At 39.5% G+C, this 19,900-nt stretch overlaps 1 protein-coding gene across 9 annotated transcripts in view; it reads left to right on the top strand.

Moving 5' to 3' along the window:
- The window catches only part of COL9A1 (collagen type IX alpha 1 chain), a 178,569-nt gene that overhangs the window by 144,515 nt on the left and 14,154 nt on the right, over window positions 1–19,900 (top strand). For 8 of the 9 annotated variants that reach the window (XM_033217582.1, XM_033217584.1, XM_033217578.1 and 5 more), the window contains 8 exons: window positions 7,204–7,257; window positions 7,878–7,949; window positions 8,457–8,492; window positions 9,179–9,223; window positions 10,620–10,652; window positions 15,167–15,313; window positions 15,512–15,566; window positions 17,368–17,556. In XM_033217582.1, the coding sequence (XP_033073473.1) occupies window positions 7,204–7,257; window positions 7,878–7,949; window positions 8,457–8,492; window positions 9,179–9,223; window positions 10,620–10,652; window positions 15,167–15,313; window positions 15,512–15,566; window positions 17,368–17,556 (631 nt within the window). The remainder of the gene's footprint in view (window positions 1–7,203; window positions 7,258–7,877; window positions 7,950–8,456; window positions 8,493–9,178; window positions 9,224–10,619; window positions 10,653–15,166; window positions 15,314–15,511; window positions 15,567–17,367; window positions 17,557–19,900) is intronic. The other variant, XM_033217585.1, reaches the window with a different exon arrangement.

Below are 19,900 nucleotides of genomic sequence, written 5' to 3'. Positions count from 1 at the left end.
AGGGGGTTGATTCTCCTATGTGAGGAGAGGCAAATCATAGGAGGTTATGCTGATGCAGGGTTTTGGATCTGATTTTTTAGATTTTGATTTTGAATTTCTGTAAGAGTCCAAATTCTTGCCATTGCTCCTGTCCCTGGGGCTCAAAACCTCGGCATTTTCCTCCATCACATTTCCTATCACAAGTAGGACCTGTTGGTTCTGTCCTCTTTTCAAGATCTCTTACATTTGACTCTTCATTTCCATTCCCACTACTACCACCCTGGCTCAGGTGATCACCTGCTGCTTGGATTACTGCAATTGTCTCACCGGCTGCAGTCTTTCCTTTCTCCACCAGTGTCTCCCAAAGGGTATTGCTGCAATTTGGGCTGGGCTAGTTCTTTGTTTTCCAGAACTCTTGCACAGGGCAGGATGTCTCACATCCATGACCTCCACCCTGCATGAACATCAGTAGTGTCTCCACAGTCACTGGGACAAACAAAAATGCCAAACACAGTTCCAAAGGCCCCGGGGAATGATAGTTCCCTGAGTCTACACACACCACCATACTGGTATTTCCAAAATACAGCGTCCATGCTCACTTCTCCCCATTTAAAAATCTTCAGTGGATTTCCACGGACAGTAAGAGGAAGTCTAAAATCTCAAACTGTCTGTTAACTTCCCAGTTTTACTTCTCATTTCGGCTTTACTCAGATCTTGTGTTCAAGTCAGGTTGGACTCCATGCTAATTCTCAAATACTCTCCGTACCTCTTTCCTGTATGCCAGACGCTGCATTTAAATGGCTCTTTTCTTCATTTTTCTGACTCAACATTCCATAAGCCATCTCAGATGTAATTGGAATGTTAATCGCATCATGAAAACATTTCCAATTATGCCCTGTCCCCCAGATAGAAGTGATCTTTCCTTATTCTGAACGCTTGTCTCCTTTGTACCCCATGCCGTGGTAACTGCAGAAGATGCTAGTCATGCCTGTTTCACCGCTGTGTTTCCCACCTCGCTTTCCTCAGGGCCTGCCATAAGGTAGCGCTCAATCAATATTTCTTGAAACAAACTGAATTGGAGGCGTAATAAATCCTGCCACGCTGTTTTTGTTGGTAATAACTGACTTTTCACCTGCTATAAAATTTTCTGAAAAATGTCATGATAAGTTATAAATATTATAGTTCTGGAGCAAAGTTTTAACACCACATCCACTTACTGAAAGACATGTTTGTTCTTTCACTTTACATCATTAAATTCAGTTTTGTAGATAAGTTCATACATTTTTAACAATGCCTCACGTGTTTGCTCAGTTTTTCCTGCAAATCTAAAACAAGCTAAGAAGAAGAAATGAGCTACTGAGGCATGTGGGTTGGAGATGAAGACATGAACACACATTTCTAATGTGTCCTAGAAGCATGTATTTGAAATTAAGTGGTATTTCCTTTAATGTTTGCCAATATTACTGCAAAAATATAGTCCGTTCGTTTTGGTGCCTCCAGTGATTTCGTATGGGTGCCTGCCTTTACGATATAGGTTATGCTTCTGTATTTCTCTATGGCACTCCCCTTGGTTTTCACCTGGTCTGGGTGGCTCCTGGTTTTGCACAGGTACATGACCTGGGCTTTTCATTTGGTCCTACTGTGTGGTAGCTCTTGGTCCACTTCTGTCTTCCTGGCTTCTAAGAACTTGCCAGGGCTTTTGCTGAGTGGGTTGTGTTCATTCTGCTCTCATGGCTCTGACTGGGATGAGTTTCATGCTGCTCTACCTCAGTTTTCCGAAGATGATACGTTCCTTGTGTACAGAAGCCTGTCTACTTTCTCTTGTGGTCCTTTACCACCTCTCCAACACCAACAGAGATCCACAAATGTTGTATTGTGAATTATCTAAGCCACCCTCCCACTCCATCTAGGCACTGGCATGTTTCCTGTGTCAACAATTTGTGAAGCTGATGTGTGTGATGGTTAGGGTTTGGACAGATTTTTTTTTTCTGCCTCTGTATGAGGGCATATATTAACCTACACAAGAGAAATATGCAAACTGTGTAATATAAAATTGAATAGATTTTAAAAATATCTTTGTGACAAATGTAAATGTTACCATTCTAGTAGGACTAATATGATCTTTCAATGTTAACATGAAAACGGGTTTATAAAAGCAGCAATCTATAGAAATCATAATTGATCTCCTGGGTTAATCAGCACTCTTTTTGCCAGAGAGAGGCACTTAATATATAGTGCATGCTAAGTATAGTGATTTATAATTTCCAAGTTGTGAATTGGAAAGGTACTGAAGATAGTGTTCATTTTTCAGTTAGCATTTTGGGTAGTTGGACAAAGACAACAGCCATTACAAGCTAGAGCATGATGGAATAAAATCCATTTATTGGGAAAATAATTTTGGCAATATAAGTATAATTAAATTAAATCTGATATTTTCTGTGATCTTTTAAAAGTCTAACAGTTCCATTTTAAAAGGAAAACCTCCTACTTCAATTATTTAGCTGTATGTATTTTTGGAAATAATTTTTACAAAATAGCACCCAGTACTTGTTTATAAAGAAGGTGCCTGTTCGATGATCAGTGGTGTTGACAGAAACTGGAGACATGAGGACTAAATACTTATTTTTTTCCAAGCACAACTTGTGCTTTTAAAGAGACTTGGGGGATTTGAAAGGCAAACAACACTTAATTTAACATTCGGTTAAAATTTTTTTTTACCGATTTCTTTAGTAATTACCTCAGATCAATATAACTAACACTTCTACTATGCTTACTATGAGACAGGCATAATTCTAAGTGATTTATGTCTTTTAACTTATTCAATCCTCAGAAAAGCCCTATGAGATAAGTACTATTTTTATTCCCACTTTATAGATGAGGAAACAGGCACGGAGAGGTTAAGCTGCTTGCCTGAAGTTACCAGATGCATGGCAAAATCAGCTTCAGACCAGGCCACTGAGCTTAGCGTCCATGTCTTCAGATCCACCCTCGCATGCCTCAGTAGCTCAAATCATAGCTCCACAGGATGTTTTTCGGTTGAGGTTTGCTTGCTGAATGCTAATGTTACAAGATATATTGAGCAAATTATTTAAAATGTATGGAACTTTGGTGGTGGGCATTTAACAAAAGTCTGAGTAAAGCTGGTAAAGACAAACAAATATAACATAAACACATACAGATTCCTGGATCTTACCCCAGACCTGCAGACTTACAATAAGAGGGCAAGGGGCTGAATAAAGGTAGGGAATGGGGAGATGGAGCTGGGGGGAGGATATCTAGTGCAATGTATTTCTAAAGAACTCAGGGGATTCCTTTCTCTATCAGTGTCTCCCAGAAGGGTATTGCTGCAATTTGGGCTGGGCTAGTTCTTTGTTTTCCAGAACTCTTGCACATGGCAGGTGTCTCACATCTATGACCTCCATCCTGCATGAACATCAGTAGTCTCTCCACAGTCACTGGGACTGCACCATGGGAATGCATCACTGGGAATGCATCATGCATAGCTATCACTGAGAATCAGTGATAGAAGGTCTGCATGTTTTTCAAAGCCCAGATTGGCTCCTTCTTCTTTTTTGTTTTTGTTTGTTTGAGACAGAGTCACACTCTGTTGCCCAGGCTGGAGTGCAATGGCAATCTCAGGTCACTGCAATCTCCACCTCCTGGTTTCAAGAAATTCTCCCGCCTCAGCCTCCTGAGTAGCTGGGATTACAGGTGCCCACCATGATACCCAGCTAATTTTTGTAGAGACAGGGTTTGACCATGTTGGCCACACTGGTCTTGAACTCCTGACCTCAGGTGATCTGCCCACATCAGCCTCTTAAAGTGCTAGGATTGCAGGCATGAGCCCCTGCGCCCAGCCCTGATTGGCTTCTTAAAAAGAGATGAGTTGGCAGATGTGTCTGAATTTGTTGGGGATGTATGTGGCAGCACAGAGCATCCAAGATAAATGTACAGCCTTTGGTTATGGTTCATCGTATTTTTTTTTTTTTTTTTTTTGAGATGGAGTCTAACTTTGTTGCCTAACTGGAGTGCAGTGGCGCGATCTTGGCTCACTGCAACTTCCACATCCCAGGTTCAAGTGATTCTCCTGCCTCAGCCTCCTGAGTAGCTGGGATTACAGGCACCTGCCACCATGCCAAGCTAATTTTTGTGTGTTTAGTAGAGATGGGGTTTCACCATGTTGGTCAGGCTGGTCTTGAACTCCTGATCTCAAGTGATCTGCCCAACTCGGCCTCCCAAAGTGCTGGGATTACAGGTGTGAGCCACCGTGTCCAGCCAATTCATCATTTTTAATGGTAGGATTTTTCCTCTATTCCAGTTTCTTCTGATTCTTTTATTATAAATTGGAGCGCTTGTTGTCATGGGGTTTATAAATATTAGCAACTGGGAAGAATGGCCTTTCCCTACCACCCTCTTTGCCCATATCTGAGAATACGGTTATCACCATGGCTGTTGAAGACTAAGAGTTTTAGCATTTATTTAGCACACTTGTGGTTACCAGTGCCATGGGTAACCCATTTACACCTGAGGTTGCAATTTTTTGAATTTTTACAATCAGAGCTTGGTGATGACCTTGAGTAGTAGGATATAAATAACTCCCATATGCGTAATTACTCCCTGAGGAATGTGTTTAGTCTGTGTTTTCAGAGATAACTGTTTATATCTTGATTATTTATGTTCATCTTAGCTTAGTAGATGAAACTCCAGAACTTAGAGAAAGAGTATGCATGTTCTTAGAAGACAAAGAAATCACATGAATGAGTATCAGAAAATCTTGCCCTAACACCTTGTTTGTAACTGTTTGGTCACTCTTGGGAAAATAAACATTATCGTTTTTCACAGTGAGGTGATTTCTGTAAAATCACCTGCATTTAGAATGGCCAAGGATGTATAAGATAGAAGTGAAATAAAAATGAGGAACCACATGCTGTCCATTTGTGCAATAACAGGGGAACTGATTCTTCCGTCCGTGCTACGTATGATGGGCTCTTATGGGTACACAAGTTCAGCAGAGCAGGCTGTGTATGTGGGTCTCTGAGCTGTTCATTCATATGTATTACCAAGGGTCTGCCACTGGTTGGAAAGCACTTATAAGCTGTAATAAGAACTTAGAAAAGACAGAGAAAATAAGAGTCCAGCAGAGAAAATCTTTGTTATTCACTGGAAAGATAATTAATCCTCCCCCAAATAAATCAAAGATTACACAGTCTCTTATTTTAATTTAGCCCTTTGGTTTATGGAAGAGAAAAAAATGTACAATAATCATCTTTATTTTGGATAAGATAGCATAATGTTTCATTTATTTAGAAATACTTGAGGATGTGCCAAGAACTGAGCTTTCCCCTTCTGATATTAACTTTTCCCCACCAATTACTGTTCATTGTTCTGTGAATTAAAGTCACGTGAGCCCAGTGATATTTATGATGTCAATCATGATGCACTTGAGAAATTATTTCAAAATGCCAACAGAGCAGATACGATGAAGAAAATCTGTCTTGAACTTTGAAGTTGCAAAGATGGGGTAGAACCCAATTTTTATGTTTATAGATGGATAGAGGAATCTATCACGGGGCTAGTTTTCATCTAGACTCACATTCTCCCAGCACCCACCCTCATGGGGCACTGCCTCTGGCTTGCAAACTGGTCATGAGGTTAAGGACCAATGCATCATCCCAAAGTCATATACCAGACACAGGTTATTTATACAAAGTTGCTGAAAAATGTTTAAGAGCATTTAGTTTAAATCACCTGTAAGTCATATGAAATGACTACCATGAAATTATTACTAATACTAATTGCTAGATTGTTGTAAATTGGCAAATAGTTCTTAATCCTTTAGAGAAATTCAAAATTCAGAAGGTTTATGGATCTTGACACTTTGTTAAACTTAAATATGAATAAATAGCATGAGTCAGAAGAATCTTGTCAGAAGCATTTATAAATAGTAAACATTAATATGGAGTTGTCATTTTACAGAAAAATTAACTTGAAGGACTCCTTTGAGTTTTATATACACCTTCCAGGAAATGTGATTATTTATCCAATAATGTCAGTGTTCAGCTTAGTTGAACATGCGTTAGAAATAAAATGAGCTAGTCGGGCGCAGTGGCTCATGCCTGTAATCCCAGCACGTTGGGAGACTGAGGTGGGCGGATCACCTGAGATGAGGAATTCAAGACCAGCCTGGCCAACATGGCAAAACCCCATGTCTACTAAAAATACAAAAATTAACCAGGGGTGGGGGCATGCGCCTGTACTCCCAGCTACTCAGGAGGCTGAGGCAGGAGACTTGCTTGAACCTGGGAGATGGAGGTTGCAGTGAGCCAAGATTGCACCACTGCAGTCCAGCCTGGGCAACAGAGCGAGACTCTGTCTCAAACAAATAAACAAATGAAAAATTAAGAAATAAAATGAGCTTTTGTCAGATTGTCAGATTGCATAAAATTGTATGAAGTTCTCAGGGAAAAAAGTTGAAAAGTTCATGTGTTTCTTTTTCTCAAGAGATCAAAAAAGTTTAGTGTTTCAAATAAAAATTTGAAAGCTTAGAGTTTCAAATGAAAAATTGAAGTGGGTTCACAAAATAAAATTACTTTTGGTGTATCCTCATTATAAATTCTACTTTCGGAAGTCTGTTTAATCTTTTAAGATATGTTTAGAACAAAAATGAGTAGAAGAAAAAAAGTTTTACTTCAGAAACTTTACAAATTTTTACCATCTGTGTCTTTTTGAAGCTGCAATAGTAATTTAAAGGCAAACATATCTATTCTGTGTTTCTTTTTTCACTCTGTTGAGGTTTAAGATCATTTGCCAGATGTTGCTTTGAAATGTTCTGTAGACCTGAAAATGTATTCTGTGTTCTAGGCACTGCAGAATTCCAAATTAATATATAGCAATCCCTCAAGAACACATAATCTAAGTGAGGGCTTAAAACATGGGCACAAATAACCATAATAAAAGTTAGGATGTGATTCAGATGTTGAAAGCGACTAATTGCCATTTCATATACATGTATCAGCTGTCTTTTCTAAACATCTGTAATCACAGTAAAGAGCATTCGAATCATTCAATGCAAGATGAACACAGGATGCTGTAGACACTATGTATGATGGCCTGTGCCTTCAGCTGAAGGGAAAAATCCTAGGTAGGATGTTATTTTATTTACATAGTAACTAAGCATTTGAATTCTGGCAAAATATCCAGTTGACAATGTTTGTGTTTTTACAGGGCAGTAGAGGAGAATTAGGACCAGTGGGATCCCCAGGCCTACCAGGTAAACTGGTAAGTAAAAAAGTTTCATTTATCTGCCTTCTATGAAACACAATACATTTTTAAAAATAAGCAAAAGGAGAAAACGATTTACAATTGAATTACCTGTACTTGCTTTCTCTTGTTATGTGAATATGTGGACAATGTAAAGGGGAAACTTCAAATTACAGGTAGGATACCCTCAGAGGGTGTTTTAATCCGTGTGGTTTGTAGCATCCATTTTTAAACCTGGAGAGATGTGAAGTGCTACATTCGGCCTCTCGTTGTTCTTGGAATGGCAGAAAACAGTGAATGGTGCCTTTTACTTCTTGTGCAGTGCTTGTTTACACAGCGAGAGGAGCAGCTGCGCCATTGCAGGCAGTGGGGGTGGCGGGGCTTGACTGAAAGAGCCCACTGTTGCCAAGGAGTGCAACGGGAACTGAGGACCTCAGGGTGGAGTGAAGGCTGGGAGAGCATTGGGCCCTCCCTCTTTTCCTGAGAATATGAAAGAGAGGCAAACCCAAGAAGCGGAGTTAACCAACTGCAGCACGTTTATTTTAGACACAAGTCAACACACCCAAGGTTGTTTCTGCCTTCCGTGCTTTCAGTGTTGCAGTGACAGTAACACCGGGGACTTTGTGTTTGTTTTCCAGGGTTCTCTGGGTAGCCCCGGCCTCCCTGGCTTGCCTGGGCCCCCTGGACTTCCTGGAATGAAAGGTGACAGGGTAAGAGCTCCAGCACTCCAGAAAGTTCTTTATTTGGAAGGGTGATTTCTACCATGTTGAGAAACAAAGCTTGCTTTTGGCCCCATGGAGAATTTTCTAGAATTTATCATAAAGCGCTATCAAGAAAGGTATTTTAAATTACTCAGAGTTGAGATTAAGAAGCAAAAAGTCTATTAATATAATTTAACAGAAGGAAAAAAAGCTGAGAAAAGTAAAAATTTCCATTGTACACACTTTCTATTTAGCCCTCAATTTACATTTCTACTAGTCAAATTTTATGAGGATGTGATCAGAGAATGCCCCAAGTTCCAGAGACTCTTGGAAAATTGTGACCTAATGTGGAAACTTATGTTTTGGTCCTGATTCTTGTTGGGTGGTGAGGAGTGGGAACGTCCTCTCCCATCACATTATCTGTTCTTGTGCTTATCCGCCTACCCAATAAGGTTCACTTGAAATTATATAAACAGTTGAAAATACTGAAAAAGTACTATATTTTATTTATTACAGGGTGTAGTCGGTGAACCAGGTCCAAAGGGTGAACAGGTCAGTCCTATTATTTAATTGGTATAAAATGCAATGTTTGATATGCACCATTTCACAAGCAAGGGGGAATGGCTGGTTTATGGGTGTTAATAAAACCATGGAGGCTAACAGTTTTTCTCAATGTGTTCATAGTGAGTGAAACCTGGTATTGAGTTTGGTCCGCGGCAATTGTTTACTATTTTAACAAGCTGGAGCTAATTATGGCTCTGCCTCCGGGATTGCACACTGTCTTTCCTTTGAGGAGGGTGGCTCTGTCTCTGGCTCTCGGAACTAGTTTATTCATGTCTGATGGAGTCTTCCACAGCCACATTAGAATGTTTTAGGTTTTTCTTGATCAAGACCTCAGCAAATAAACTGTTTGTATGAATTAGACTCAGTCCTTTCTCTGGGTTCTTTTTCTACTGTGAAAGCTCTATTTCAACGGCTAATGATAAAATTGTTGAATATGGTCATTTATCCTTCATTCTAGCTGAAACTCAGCCTCACCTTCTGGCTTTCCCCTAGGCTATTTTCTGATTTGGACTACCCACTGACAGCTAGATTGGAAAGCCGCTAAGAGCATTTTGTATTTCTGCATAATTCTGGGAACACTGTGGGCACTTATGAATGCTTATCAATGTTGACTGGTTAAAATTGGGCAATGGGACTAAGAATTTTAAAATGTAACCTTTTATCTTAATTTTTAGGGTGCCTCTGGTGAAGAAGGTGAAACAGGAGAAAGGGGGGAACTTGTAAGATTTTTTTTTTTCTGGTTAATGTTGAAGCCTTACTAATTTTGAACTGTGTTAGAAGTGTGTGTATATATATATAAATTCTTACTTTCTGGACACTGTTACCCTCACTGCCTTCTTTAAAGGTTATGATGTTTCTCCTATCAGTTAACAAAAGTCTCCCAAGACTGCAGCCAAGATCAAGTAAAGCAGAGAGGAAACACTGCCAAATTGATAGATCTGGCTTTAAACTTTTGGAGAATGAAAGTGTTCCCTTACAGATGGTGAATCCTCTGTGGCTTTATGTCTAGACTTTCAAGGTGATTCTTACATGACTATAGAAAGTCTATGAATAATAGTGCTCTATCATGAAAACAATATTCAAGTTTTGTTATAGTTAGAAAGCTGTGACTCCCAAATCTGACCAAGGGTAATCTCTTTAGTCTAAAACCCTCCGAAGAAGTGACCTCCATCTCCAGAGGAGGCTGCTGCCTAATCTCCAGGAAAGTAATACAAATGAGAACAAGTTCTCTCCACTGCTGGAGCTGCTTGGTTTGCAGGCTCATCATTATGGTTTTGACACAGACGAATGTGACTTAATGGGGAAGCTTATGTTTTGGTCTTTTGGGGTAGTGTAATAGATTTTACAGAAAACAGTTTTAGAGTGCTTGTAGGGCAGGAAAAAATTCTAGTAACGTTGTTTTATTCTTATTTTCAGGATTTAGAGCTAATATAAATGTAACATCTAAATTAGTCAAAGCTTCCCAACTATTAAGTAAATTCATGAGAGGATTATTCCAGTTTCATCTTCTGTTAAAATTGTTCATTTTATAGGGTAACATGATGTTTTAAATCATTGTTTTGTAGTGGAGGTAAGCTGATATGTCAACACGAGCTGAATTTATCTCTAGCATTAGTGGTAGGAAATTTTCAAGGTTTTTTTTTTAAAAAGCATAAAATCATGCATATATGGTTTAGTAGACTTTTGGGGATGACTTTTAAATATTGTTTGAATTACAAAAATGAAGTCGTCAGGTCCAAATGTCTGTTGTGTTTTATAAGAGAATGCTATTTTAATATCTTTTGCCTTCTATATTTTTAATTCTCGACACCTAGCATTTGAGATCTGGATGAAACCCTGGGAAGCTCTGATTCAACCCTTTTATTTAACAGATAAATTAGCCAAAAGCTGGGAGGTTACATAGCTTACATAGCTTACAGAGGGTCACAGAGTTAAGTAGTAGAGCTGAGATTAGAATCCAAAATTGGAGTCTAATTTTTTTTTTTTTTTGCAGTGCCAGAGTTAATCTGTTCATGGTTTTCTATATTTTAGTAGCACAATAACTTTTAAAGTTTTTTCAGGAAATTATCAAATGCGAACACGTTGTTCTAACTTAAATTTCTTTTATTGATTTAGGGAGATATAGGATTACCTGGCCCAAAGGGATCTGTAAGTATGGTGAACAGTAATGATATAAAAAATTAAAAATATTAATAAAGCTGTAGAATATATAATGCTCAGCTTTATGAAATCATTACATAACATTCAATTTTTTTTTTGAGATGGAGTCTCGCTCTGTCACCCAGGCTGGAGTGCAATGGTGCAATCTAGGCTCACTGCAACCTCCACCTCCCAGGTTCAAGCAATTCTCCTGCCTTAGCATCCCAAGTAGCTGGGATTACAGGCATGCACCACCATGCCTGGCTAATTTTTGTATTTTTAGTAGAGATGGGGTTTCACCATGTTGGTCAGACTGGTCTCGAATTCTTACCTCAGGTGATCCGCCCACCTCAACCTCCCAAAGTGCTGGGATTACAGGTGTGAACCACCGTATCCAGCCAACATTCAACTCTTAAAGGACTTACTTTCATGGAAATAAATGTCTAAATTTGTACCTTACGTAATGGATTAATCCAATAGAAAAATATCTCACAACTGTGTAAATGGATTTACCTTTTGAACTAACCACTCGAATGGAAGTGTTTTTTTTTTTCCCATATTGTAAATGACTCAATGAGTGTTACACAGTAATGCTCTAATGTCCTCTCCAAATGGGTCATTTTAAAAGAACTGACTTGTGCTTTTTGGTGTCAACAGTATAACTAAATTTCATTGGCAGTTATATCATTGAAAAATATTTCAGTAATTGTCTTAATCTCTGATGTGTTCTAGTTGGGGAAGTGAGATAGAGGAATAATGCATAAGAAAATATAATAGAGAATTATTAGAAGTAGAAAATGATGTTGTTCTAAACTGGTGTCCTTAGAGGTTAGATGTATTGAGAATTATAGAATCACTTAGTAGGAAACCTGAGATGACTTACTAATTGGAAATGAATTCACATCTAAAACAATTAGGAATTTAAGAAAGTATGAGGAGAAAAGATGAAGCTCAGACCTCAATCTCAAATGCCACTACCGCCAGCTTCCATCAGTTTCCAAGTCCCTCCTGTTTCTGGAATCTCCTCAACCCTTCTCTGTCCCTGTCCAACATATTATCCTCATGGCAGCCAATGTCATCTAGATTTTTAAAAAAGATAAAACCTCATCTCCTACATACCTAGAACTTCATCCATTTACAGTTCTTTTTACGTGCTGTTTAACACCTTGTTCTGGTCTCCTCTTCCTCTTAGCTACCTGCTACTTAAGCATTTAGATCTATTCTCAGCTTCACTTTCTCCAGGAGGACCCAATTAGACTTGGTCACAATGCCTAGCCTTGGGCTGTTTGCAAACCGCAGAGATGAATATTATTACTTTGTATTAACTTACCTGCCTCTAAAAAACATGTCTCAAGTTTCAAGTAACATTTTTATGCCTAAGAATTTTTAATAGAAATGGTCGAAGGTTGAGAAAAATTTAGAGTAAACCTTGATTGAGTTTGGTAATAGAAATCCTGCTTCACTATCTAGAAATAGTAATGTTCAATAGAAATAATTCAAGCTATAACAAAAGAAAAGTTAATGAACTGTACAGTGACAAGAATAAATTAATTGCATTCAAATTTGCATATAATATTAGGAATTAGCCCTTGATTCATCTCCTTCCCCACCTGTGTCTTACCTGACACTGCCCAGGTAATATGAGTGAAATTGAAGTCTCCTGTCCCAGAATCAGGGGAAATTGTTACTAACACAAAGACTTTCACTTTCTTCATTGATTTCAGCGTAGACAAAGTTGTGAAGTAGGCGATGTCTGTAATCTGATTTCTGTTTTAGTATACCACTCCTCACTTGAGGAATTCTTTCCCAAAGACTCAGGGTCCTGGCCATATTGGCCCTTAATCTCTTCATTAGGAAGTTCCCATCTCTTATTGTAGCAGTATTTCAGTCACTGCCAGCAGGATTATACACTCCATTGTAGTCTCCTTTGTTTTCTGTCAGTTCTTTAGTATATTTCTGAGTTCATTTTGTCTTCTCTTCTGGGTTCTTTTAGAAGTTGTTGGCCACGCACGGTGGCTCATGCCTGTAATCCCAGCACTTTGGGAGGCCGAGATGGGTGGATCATCCAAGGTCAGGAGTTTGAGACCAGCCTGGCCAACATGGAGAAACCTCATCTCTACTAAAAATACAAAACATTAGCCAGGTGTGGTGGCACACACCTGTAATCCTAGTTACTCAGGAGGCTGAGGCAGGAGAATCGCTTGAACCTGGGAGGTGGAGGTTGTAGTGAGCCGAGATCGCGCTATTGCACTCCAGCCTGGGTAACAAGAGCAAAACTCCATCTCAAGAAAAAAAAAAAAAAAAAAAAAAAGAGGTTGTTACAGTTTTGCACCCTAGGCACCTGACAATGTTGCAGCCTTCTATATAGGATACCTTTTCCTTGTCCTGCTGACAGTCTTTCAGGAAGTCTTTTAAACCATAATTTCTTCATAGAAACTATTTTGGCAAGTTGACTTAGATGAATATCAATTTATTTTGCATAAAGAGAAATTGGAAAAGCACATTTGCTGAGCTTTATTTGGATGTATCTAGCAAAAGCATTGCTTCATCACCTTCTTCAGTTTAAAGTATTTGTTTGAAAGAGCCAGGTTTTCTAGATAAACGATGCATATGAAAAAGAAGCAGGATTAAACTGCTTTACAAACATTCATATCTTGAACACTAGCATTCCCTTGCTGCCTTGTGTTCTTTTATCTTCTCATTCTTATTCTGAACAGCAGCAGTATATTAGAGCTATTCTGCCACAAATTCTACCAGAAGAATTTAACAAATTTTTAGTTTAACAAAAAGTGAATTAATTTGGTCTCTTTTAAAACATTTATCTTAGATGATTCTTTTGAATGCTTTTAGTGGTCTGTTTCAGCTGAAAAAAAATCTAACTTGTATTTGCTTTTACGCTAAGGAAACACATGGTTTACTTTTAACTTCTTTAATATTTAGATTTTTTAACTTCCTTGATACTTAGATAAGTTGTAACTTTCTTTGGTCAAGATTTTTTGTTTTGTTTTGTTTTGTTTTGTTTTGAGACGGGGTCTTGCTTTGTCACCCAGGCTGGAGTGTAGTGGCATGATCTGGGCTCACTGCAAACTCCACCTCCCAGGTTCACATCATTCTCCTGCCTCAGCCTCCCGAGTAGCTGGGACTACAGGCACCCACCACTACGCCCTGCTAATTTTTTGTATTTTTAGTAGAGATGGGGTTTCACCATGTTAGCCAGGATGCTCTCAATCTCCTGACCTCATGATCTGCCAGCCTCGGCCTCCCAAAGTGCTGGGATTACAGGCGTGAGCCACCGCGCCCGGCCTGGTCAAGTATTTTAAATGCAGCATTTTAAATGCAGTATTTTAAATGCATTGATTTGGTTTAGTAATTCCTGGATATACATGGCATCTTCACATTCTCTAAAAAAAAAGTTATAAGGGCTAAATAACTTATGTTCTTGGAAATATCTTTATTTTATGCTTGCTGCACTAGTGATATGCAAAGTAACATATTTTGTAGGAATGCAGGGGCTTTTGTGTAGCCAGAAAATGTTAACAAGCTTATTGAAAACTAAGTTACTCTTAGAGAGTGACTTAAAGTATGAAGTGACTTAAAGTATGTAGTTTTAAAAAAAAGTAGTATTCCAATAAACATTTTGCAAGAATAACTATCCCCAAAAGAAAGATGATGATGATGATGATGATGATGATGATGATGATTTTGAGACAGAGTCTCACTAGGTTCCCCGGGCTGGAGTGCAGTGGCGCAATCTCTGCTCCCTGCAACCTCCATCTCCTGGGTTGAAGCGATTCTCCTGCCTCAGCTTCCCAAGTAGGTGGGACAACAGGTGTGCACCACAAAGCCCGGCTAATTTTTGTATTTTTAGTAGAGATGGGGTTTCACTATATTGGCTTGCCTGGTTTCAAACTCCTGACCTCGTGATCTGCCTGCGTCGGCCTCCCACAAGTGCTGGGATTATAGGTGTAAGCCACTGCACCCAGCCAAAAGAAAGATATATTGAAAGTTAACTTGAACTAAATTTCTAAAGATGTGTAAGTTGGCCGGGCGCGGTGGCTCAAGCCTGTAATCCCAGCACTTTGGGAGGCCGAGACGGGCGGATCACGAGGTCAGGAGATCGAAACCATCCTGGCTAACACGGTGAAACCCCGTCTCTACTAAAAATACAAAAACTAGCCGGGCGAGGTGACGGGCGCCTGTAGTCCCAGCTACTCGGGAGGCTGAGGCGGGAGAACGGCGTAAACCCGGGAGGCGGAGCTTGCAGTGAGCTGAGATCCGGCCACTGCACTCCAGTCCGGGCGACAGAGCGAGACTCCGCCTCAAAAAAAAAAAAAAAAGATGTGTAAGTTGTGTGGCATTATGTGTCTTCACCTTGTGGTGAAGGTTTTGTAACCTCTGAAAGAACACCTGTTAGGATGCAGAATGCAGGAAACCGCAAATTTCATGTAAGTGTTTGTATGAGTATGAAGCAGGCACATTCTTTATGCTTAGCCCTGGTTTGATAGTGTGCAATTGTGTTCCAGGCAGGTAATCCTGGAGAGCCTGGCTTGAGAGGGCCTGAGGGAAGTCGGGGGCTTCCTGGAGTGGAAGGACCAAGAGGACCACCTGGACCCCGGGGCGTGCAGGGAGAACAGGGTGCCACCGGCCTGCCTGGTGTCCAGGGCCCTCCGGTGAGTGGTGGGCAGCTTCTGTGCTTTCCCTTTGGAGGCTCCGTCCCACAGCAGCAGGGCTATTCTAGGCATCAGCTTCTCAGCAAGTTCTCTTGTAAATCCAGCCACCTGGCTCCTTGCAGTCTGTCAGTTTACAACTTAACAATGTTCTCTTTATGGTTTCGTGGTTAATCTGCCTTTTTTTCTTTTCTGTCACAGGGTAGAGCACCGACAGATCAGCACATTAAGCAGGTTTGCATGAGAGTCATACAAGGTAAATAAATCACAATGGTTTGACTTTTTCCACCGTCAGCTCTTGTTTCTTAAGATTTTATTCTTGTAGATATGCAAGGGTAAACAAGAGTGACTTTTTGTATGCCTTAAAGACAGGATATTTAGGGTAATATTAATGCCAATTCTGTTTTATCCAACTATTGGCATCCACAATAGTATATAGTCCATAGTCTCAATGTAAAATATTACCTTTCTGGTTATCCTGCCTTTTTTTTTTTTTTTTTTTTTTGCCATAGAGGTTAATTTATAACAAAGTTCTCTCTCTCTCTCTCTCTCTCTCTCACACACACACACACACACACATACACGCACACACTTTTTTCCTTTGGAACACAAATTCTTAGTTGTCTCTCCCCTCCTTAAGACCCTACCACTTAGTGTGTACCTAGCACTGACCTAGGCTTTCTCTACATTTTGTGAGAAGTAAATGACAGACTCCATGCCCATAAGAAGCATAAGGACATTATCTCCATTCATGTACACATATGTAAAAAAAATCAATAACCAGCATTTACCAAAATTATGACACATTTTCATACTTGTTAACCCTTGCAAAATTTATCTGTAGCTATGGCAATTGTTATTTGTTTCAGAAGTGGTCTAGTTATAAAAACACACAGAAAATGAAGATGTGCAAAAGCACCTTATAGCTGAGGAGTTCTGTAACATTGAAGCCTACAGTTAGTTATAGTATTCTGGTGTAGCTAACTTTGTCATGAAGAGATACTCTTCTGTATGCTCACTAGACAGTCTAGTTTGTCTAGGAGACTTGAGAAGTTTTCCAGAACCGAATGGGAATGAAACATTCACTTCTATATTTGAAAAGCAATATAGATCTCTTCATTGCAGACATTTTGTCCTGAATGTCTATTTTAGTTTTAAACATTACATATCTAAAAAATTATGATTCGATGCAAACTCTTCTTATACAAGCAAATTTAGAATACTCACATTTAAACAATTTAAAAATGTTGGGTAGAAATTTGTTTCCATTTCACTTTCTCCTTTACCCTCTAAGTTTAAAAAACATTACATGAGAATATTTCCCTTAGAATGTTTTCATGGGGAGATTTTCTTGTAGGCCATGGCTTTCGCGAGTGATTCAGGATCTATTTAATGGTTCCTGGAAAAGCCCACACAGTTATTAATTTTTAAGACTAACTCTGACCATTCCCAAGAAACAAGTTATTTTTAATGTTTGCTGTCTATTTCAAGCATGGATAAAACTTCTGAGAAGGAGGATTTATAAGAAGCTGTGACTCCTGGGGATATTTCAGTTTATATAATATCTTCAAACTAAGAACATGAGGCGAGGTCTCAAATGGTGTCTGAATATTAATTTTGGACAATGTCTTTGGCTTTTAAAAACAGTCTGGATATCTGCTTCCACCTATGTTAAGAAACTCATTTTTCTTCCCATCCTGGGTTTTCAGATACCCAGCTGGTATTCAGATGACATCCTTCCAGAACACCATTCACCCCAAAGCCTTAATTGAAGATTTTTGTAAACCCCAGTCCCTGCTACCTCCATTCCTGTGCCCTGACTCTGTCTCAGAACAACAGGGCCAAATATATCCAGGGAGAGCTGCATCAAACAGCACCAGCAAAGCTTCCTGGCAGAAAGCCCACAGAGAAATTATCCAACTTTATTCATTTCTTACCACCAGTTTTGAAGATCTGGTGACACATTTAGAAAAAAGGCATCTGGAATACCTCTCTTTTCATTAGAATAACTTTTATGTTTCTGACACTTCTGGGTTGTTTTGTTTATTCTCTTTTAGAGCATTTTGCTGAGATGGCTGCTAGTCTTAAGCGTCCAGACTCGGGTGCCTCTGGGCTCCCTGGAAGGCCTGGCCCTCCTGGTCCCCCTGGCCCTCCTGGAGAGAATGGTTTCCCAGGCCAGATGGGAATGCGTGGCCTTCCGGGCGTTAAAGGGCCCCCTGGTGCCCTTGGTTTGAGGGGACCTAAAGGTAAGTCATCTTGCCCACGTGGAACCAAAGAATACAAACTTTTTCAGATGTATAATCTGTATCAAGCTCAAGGAATTTATGTTTTACCAAGTTCTGAATATCCAGTGAGATACCATGTATTATTCTCTTTTACAACAGTGATGGTGAAGATTCAAAAACTGTTATGTAATATTCTCTTGTCCCTGCTATACCACAACAGTAGACCAAATACTAGAATTAAAGTCCTGTGTCTTTTAGTACTGATCTTTTTCTATTACACTCTACCTCAATCATGGTTCAAAACAAAGATTATGGGATCTGGTAAACGATCATTCAGCTTTTTTTTTTTTTTTTTTTAAGACCCTGAAGTCATTGTCGAGCTCCTCTAACATGGCAACCATCCTTAGGATGTTTGTATTTGTTATTTAAACTAACAAAATGTGTTAATAGGACATAAGAAAAATATGAATTGGGGCTTCCTCCTCTTTTAAAATATCACATTGGATATTTAGTTTTGATGGGATTTTTTTCAGCTCTGAAATACAATCTAATGTAATTTCTTCTTTATTATGTAAGATAGTTTGTTCCTTCCATTTTTATTTAAAGCAAGTTAAGCCCTTGCATCCAGTATTTTGCAGAAAAACTGGACTATGAGTGTGTTAGGTACTCAGCAGGACTGGTGGAGGAACTGGCTGCCTCATTTGGAGTTTGCTAGTTGAGGGGAGTAAGTATATCAGCTTGGAGTGTATGTGCCCTAGATAATTTACAGAGAGGACTAAATCGAGTAGTTTCTATGTCATGATGAGTGACTGACATCTTTCTGGGGAACTTCAGAAAGACGTGGCATCAGAAACAAGAGAGGGATTTTTGTTTTCTTTTTTAAGTACTGCGGTGCTCCAATTAGGGATAAATATTATGGTATGAATGGTCAGAGGGCAAGCAAGCTGCCTTTTTGGATCTATAAATGAATTGCTGATGCAGTTGACTAACTAGACCTTCAGCTGGAACAATTTATTTAATTACATTTTTTTGGGTGTGTTCAGAGCTTCATGTTAAAAAAAAAATGGGATCTAACTGAGACCTCTTATAAGGCTGGCATGATTTCAAAGCTTTGGGAGGCTAGACAAAATCAAATAGAGTGCAGACTGAGGGTAGAGTTTTTCTTAAAGAGAACTGAGCACTTTCTTTGAAAGAGTCACGTACCTATTCATGTTTGTCCTGCTTTACTAGTTCAGGAGCTCATGCCTTAGGTGCTCTCTCTATGGTTAGTCTCAATTCACTCTGTAAATAATTTCTAAGAAACTCTACAGCCTTAGGTAGATTGTTGACTTCCTTGGATCTGTTGTGCTAAAGTGGCTGGATCATGATGACTCAGCCTTTCCTGAGTTCACTTTAGGGTAGTGGTTCTGAAAGAGCTGTCCCCAGAGCAGCGGTGTCACCAGGGACCTTGTTAGGAACGCAGATTCTCTGGTCCACGCTGGGTCCACTGAATCAGAAACTCTGGGCTCGAGGTCTAGCTGTCTAGTTTAACGGGCCCTCCTGGGGGTTCTGCGGCACCTGGTGTGGAGCAATTGCCCATTTTCCTACTGAAAGGAATGTGTTATAGGGCCTACAGACATCACAGCCCTATTTTCTTTGGTTAACAGGAAGTCTCCTTGGGGCAGAGCTTAACTGTGTTTGAGCCAGTCACAAAACTCTTCTTTAAAAAATGAAAATGCCAATGTCACTTGCTAAGCTAGGACAGTCTAAAGCTGCCTTTGTCAGCCTTGCCTGCACACTGGAATTGCCTGAGGAGCTTAAAATTAACACTGATGTCTGGATCCCATTCCCAGAGATGCTGATTTTATCGGCCTGGGCATTGGGATTTGAAAATATTCTCCAGGTGATTTGACTGTGCAGCCAGGGTTGAGAACCACTGGAAATAATGGTGAATTGTTTGGGGAAGATTTAGCAACAGTGACTTGTGGCTAGGTTGGGTTGGGTTGGCTCTAGCAGATGAACCTCAGTTTGAAAGAAAGAAAAGTAAATTTCTATATTTGGACCCTGGAAAATGTCTCTGGCACTAAGTTCATTCGTCAAGCATAGCATGATCATATGAGGTATTTCTCCTTAATTTTTCTTCAGTATTCATGACATAATCTATAACATGAAGTGATATAATTCCTTTCTCTTTTCCAAAGGATTTTTTTTCTCCCTACCCTCCTCCATCCCTTTCTCGTTATCAGATTCCTTTAAAGCAGTGTCTTCTCTCAGTTTAACTTCGGAGAATTTGGGGTGGAGGTAGGGAGGGGTAATTAAATTTTTAAAATCAATTAACACTGTCATACTTTTGGAAATGTATGATTTTAGGCAGCTGGATTCGATT

This window comes from Trachypithecus francoisi, unplaced genomic scaffold, assembly GCF_009764315.1.
Source record: "Trachypithecus francoisi isolate TF-2019V2 unplaced genomic scaffold, Tfra_2.0 Lachesis_group10, whole genome shotgun sequence".
Lineage (NCBI taxonomy): Eukaryota > Metazoa > Chordata > Mammalia > Primates > Cercopithecidae > Trachypithecus > Trachypithecus francoisi.
The sequence above is the reverse complement of the archived record's forward strand: the minus strand, read 5'-3'. Positions and strand labels throughout refer to the sequence as shown.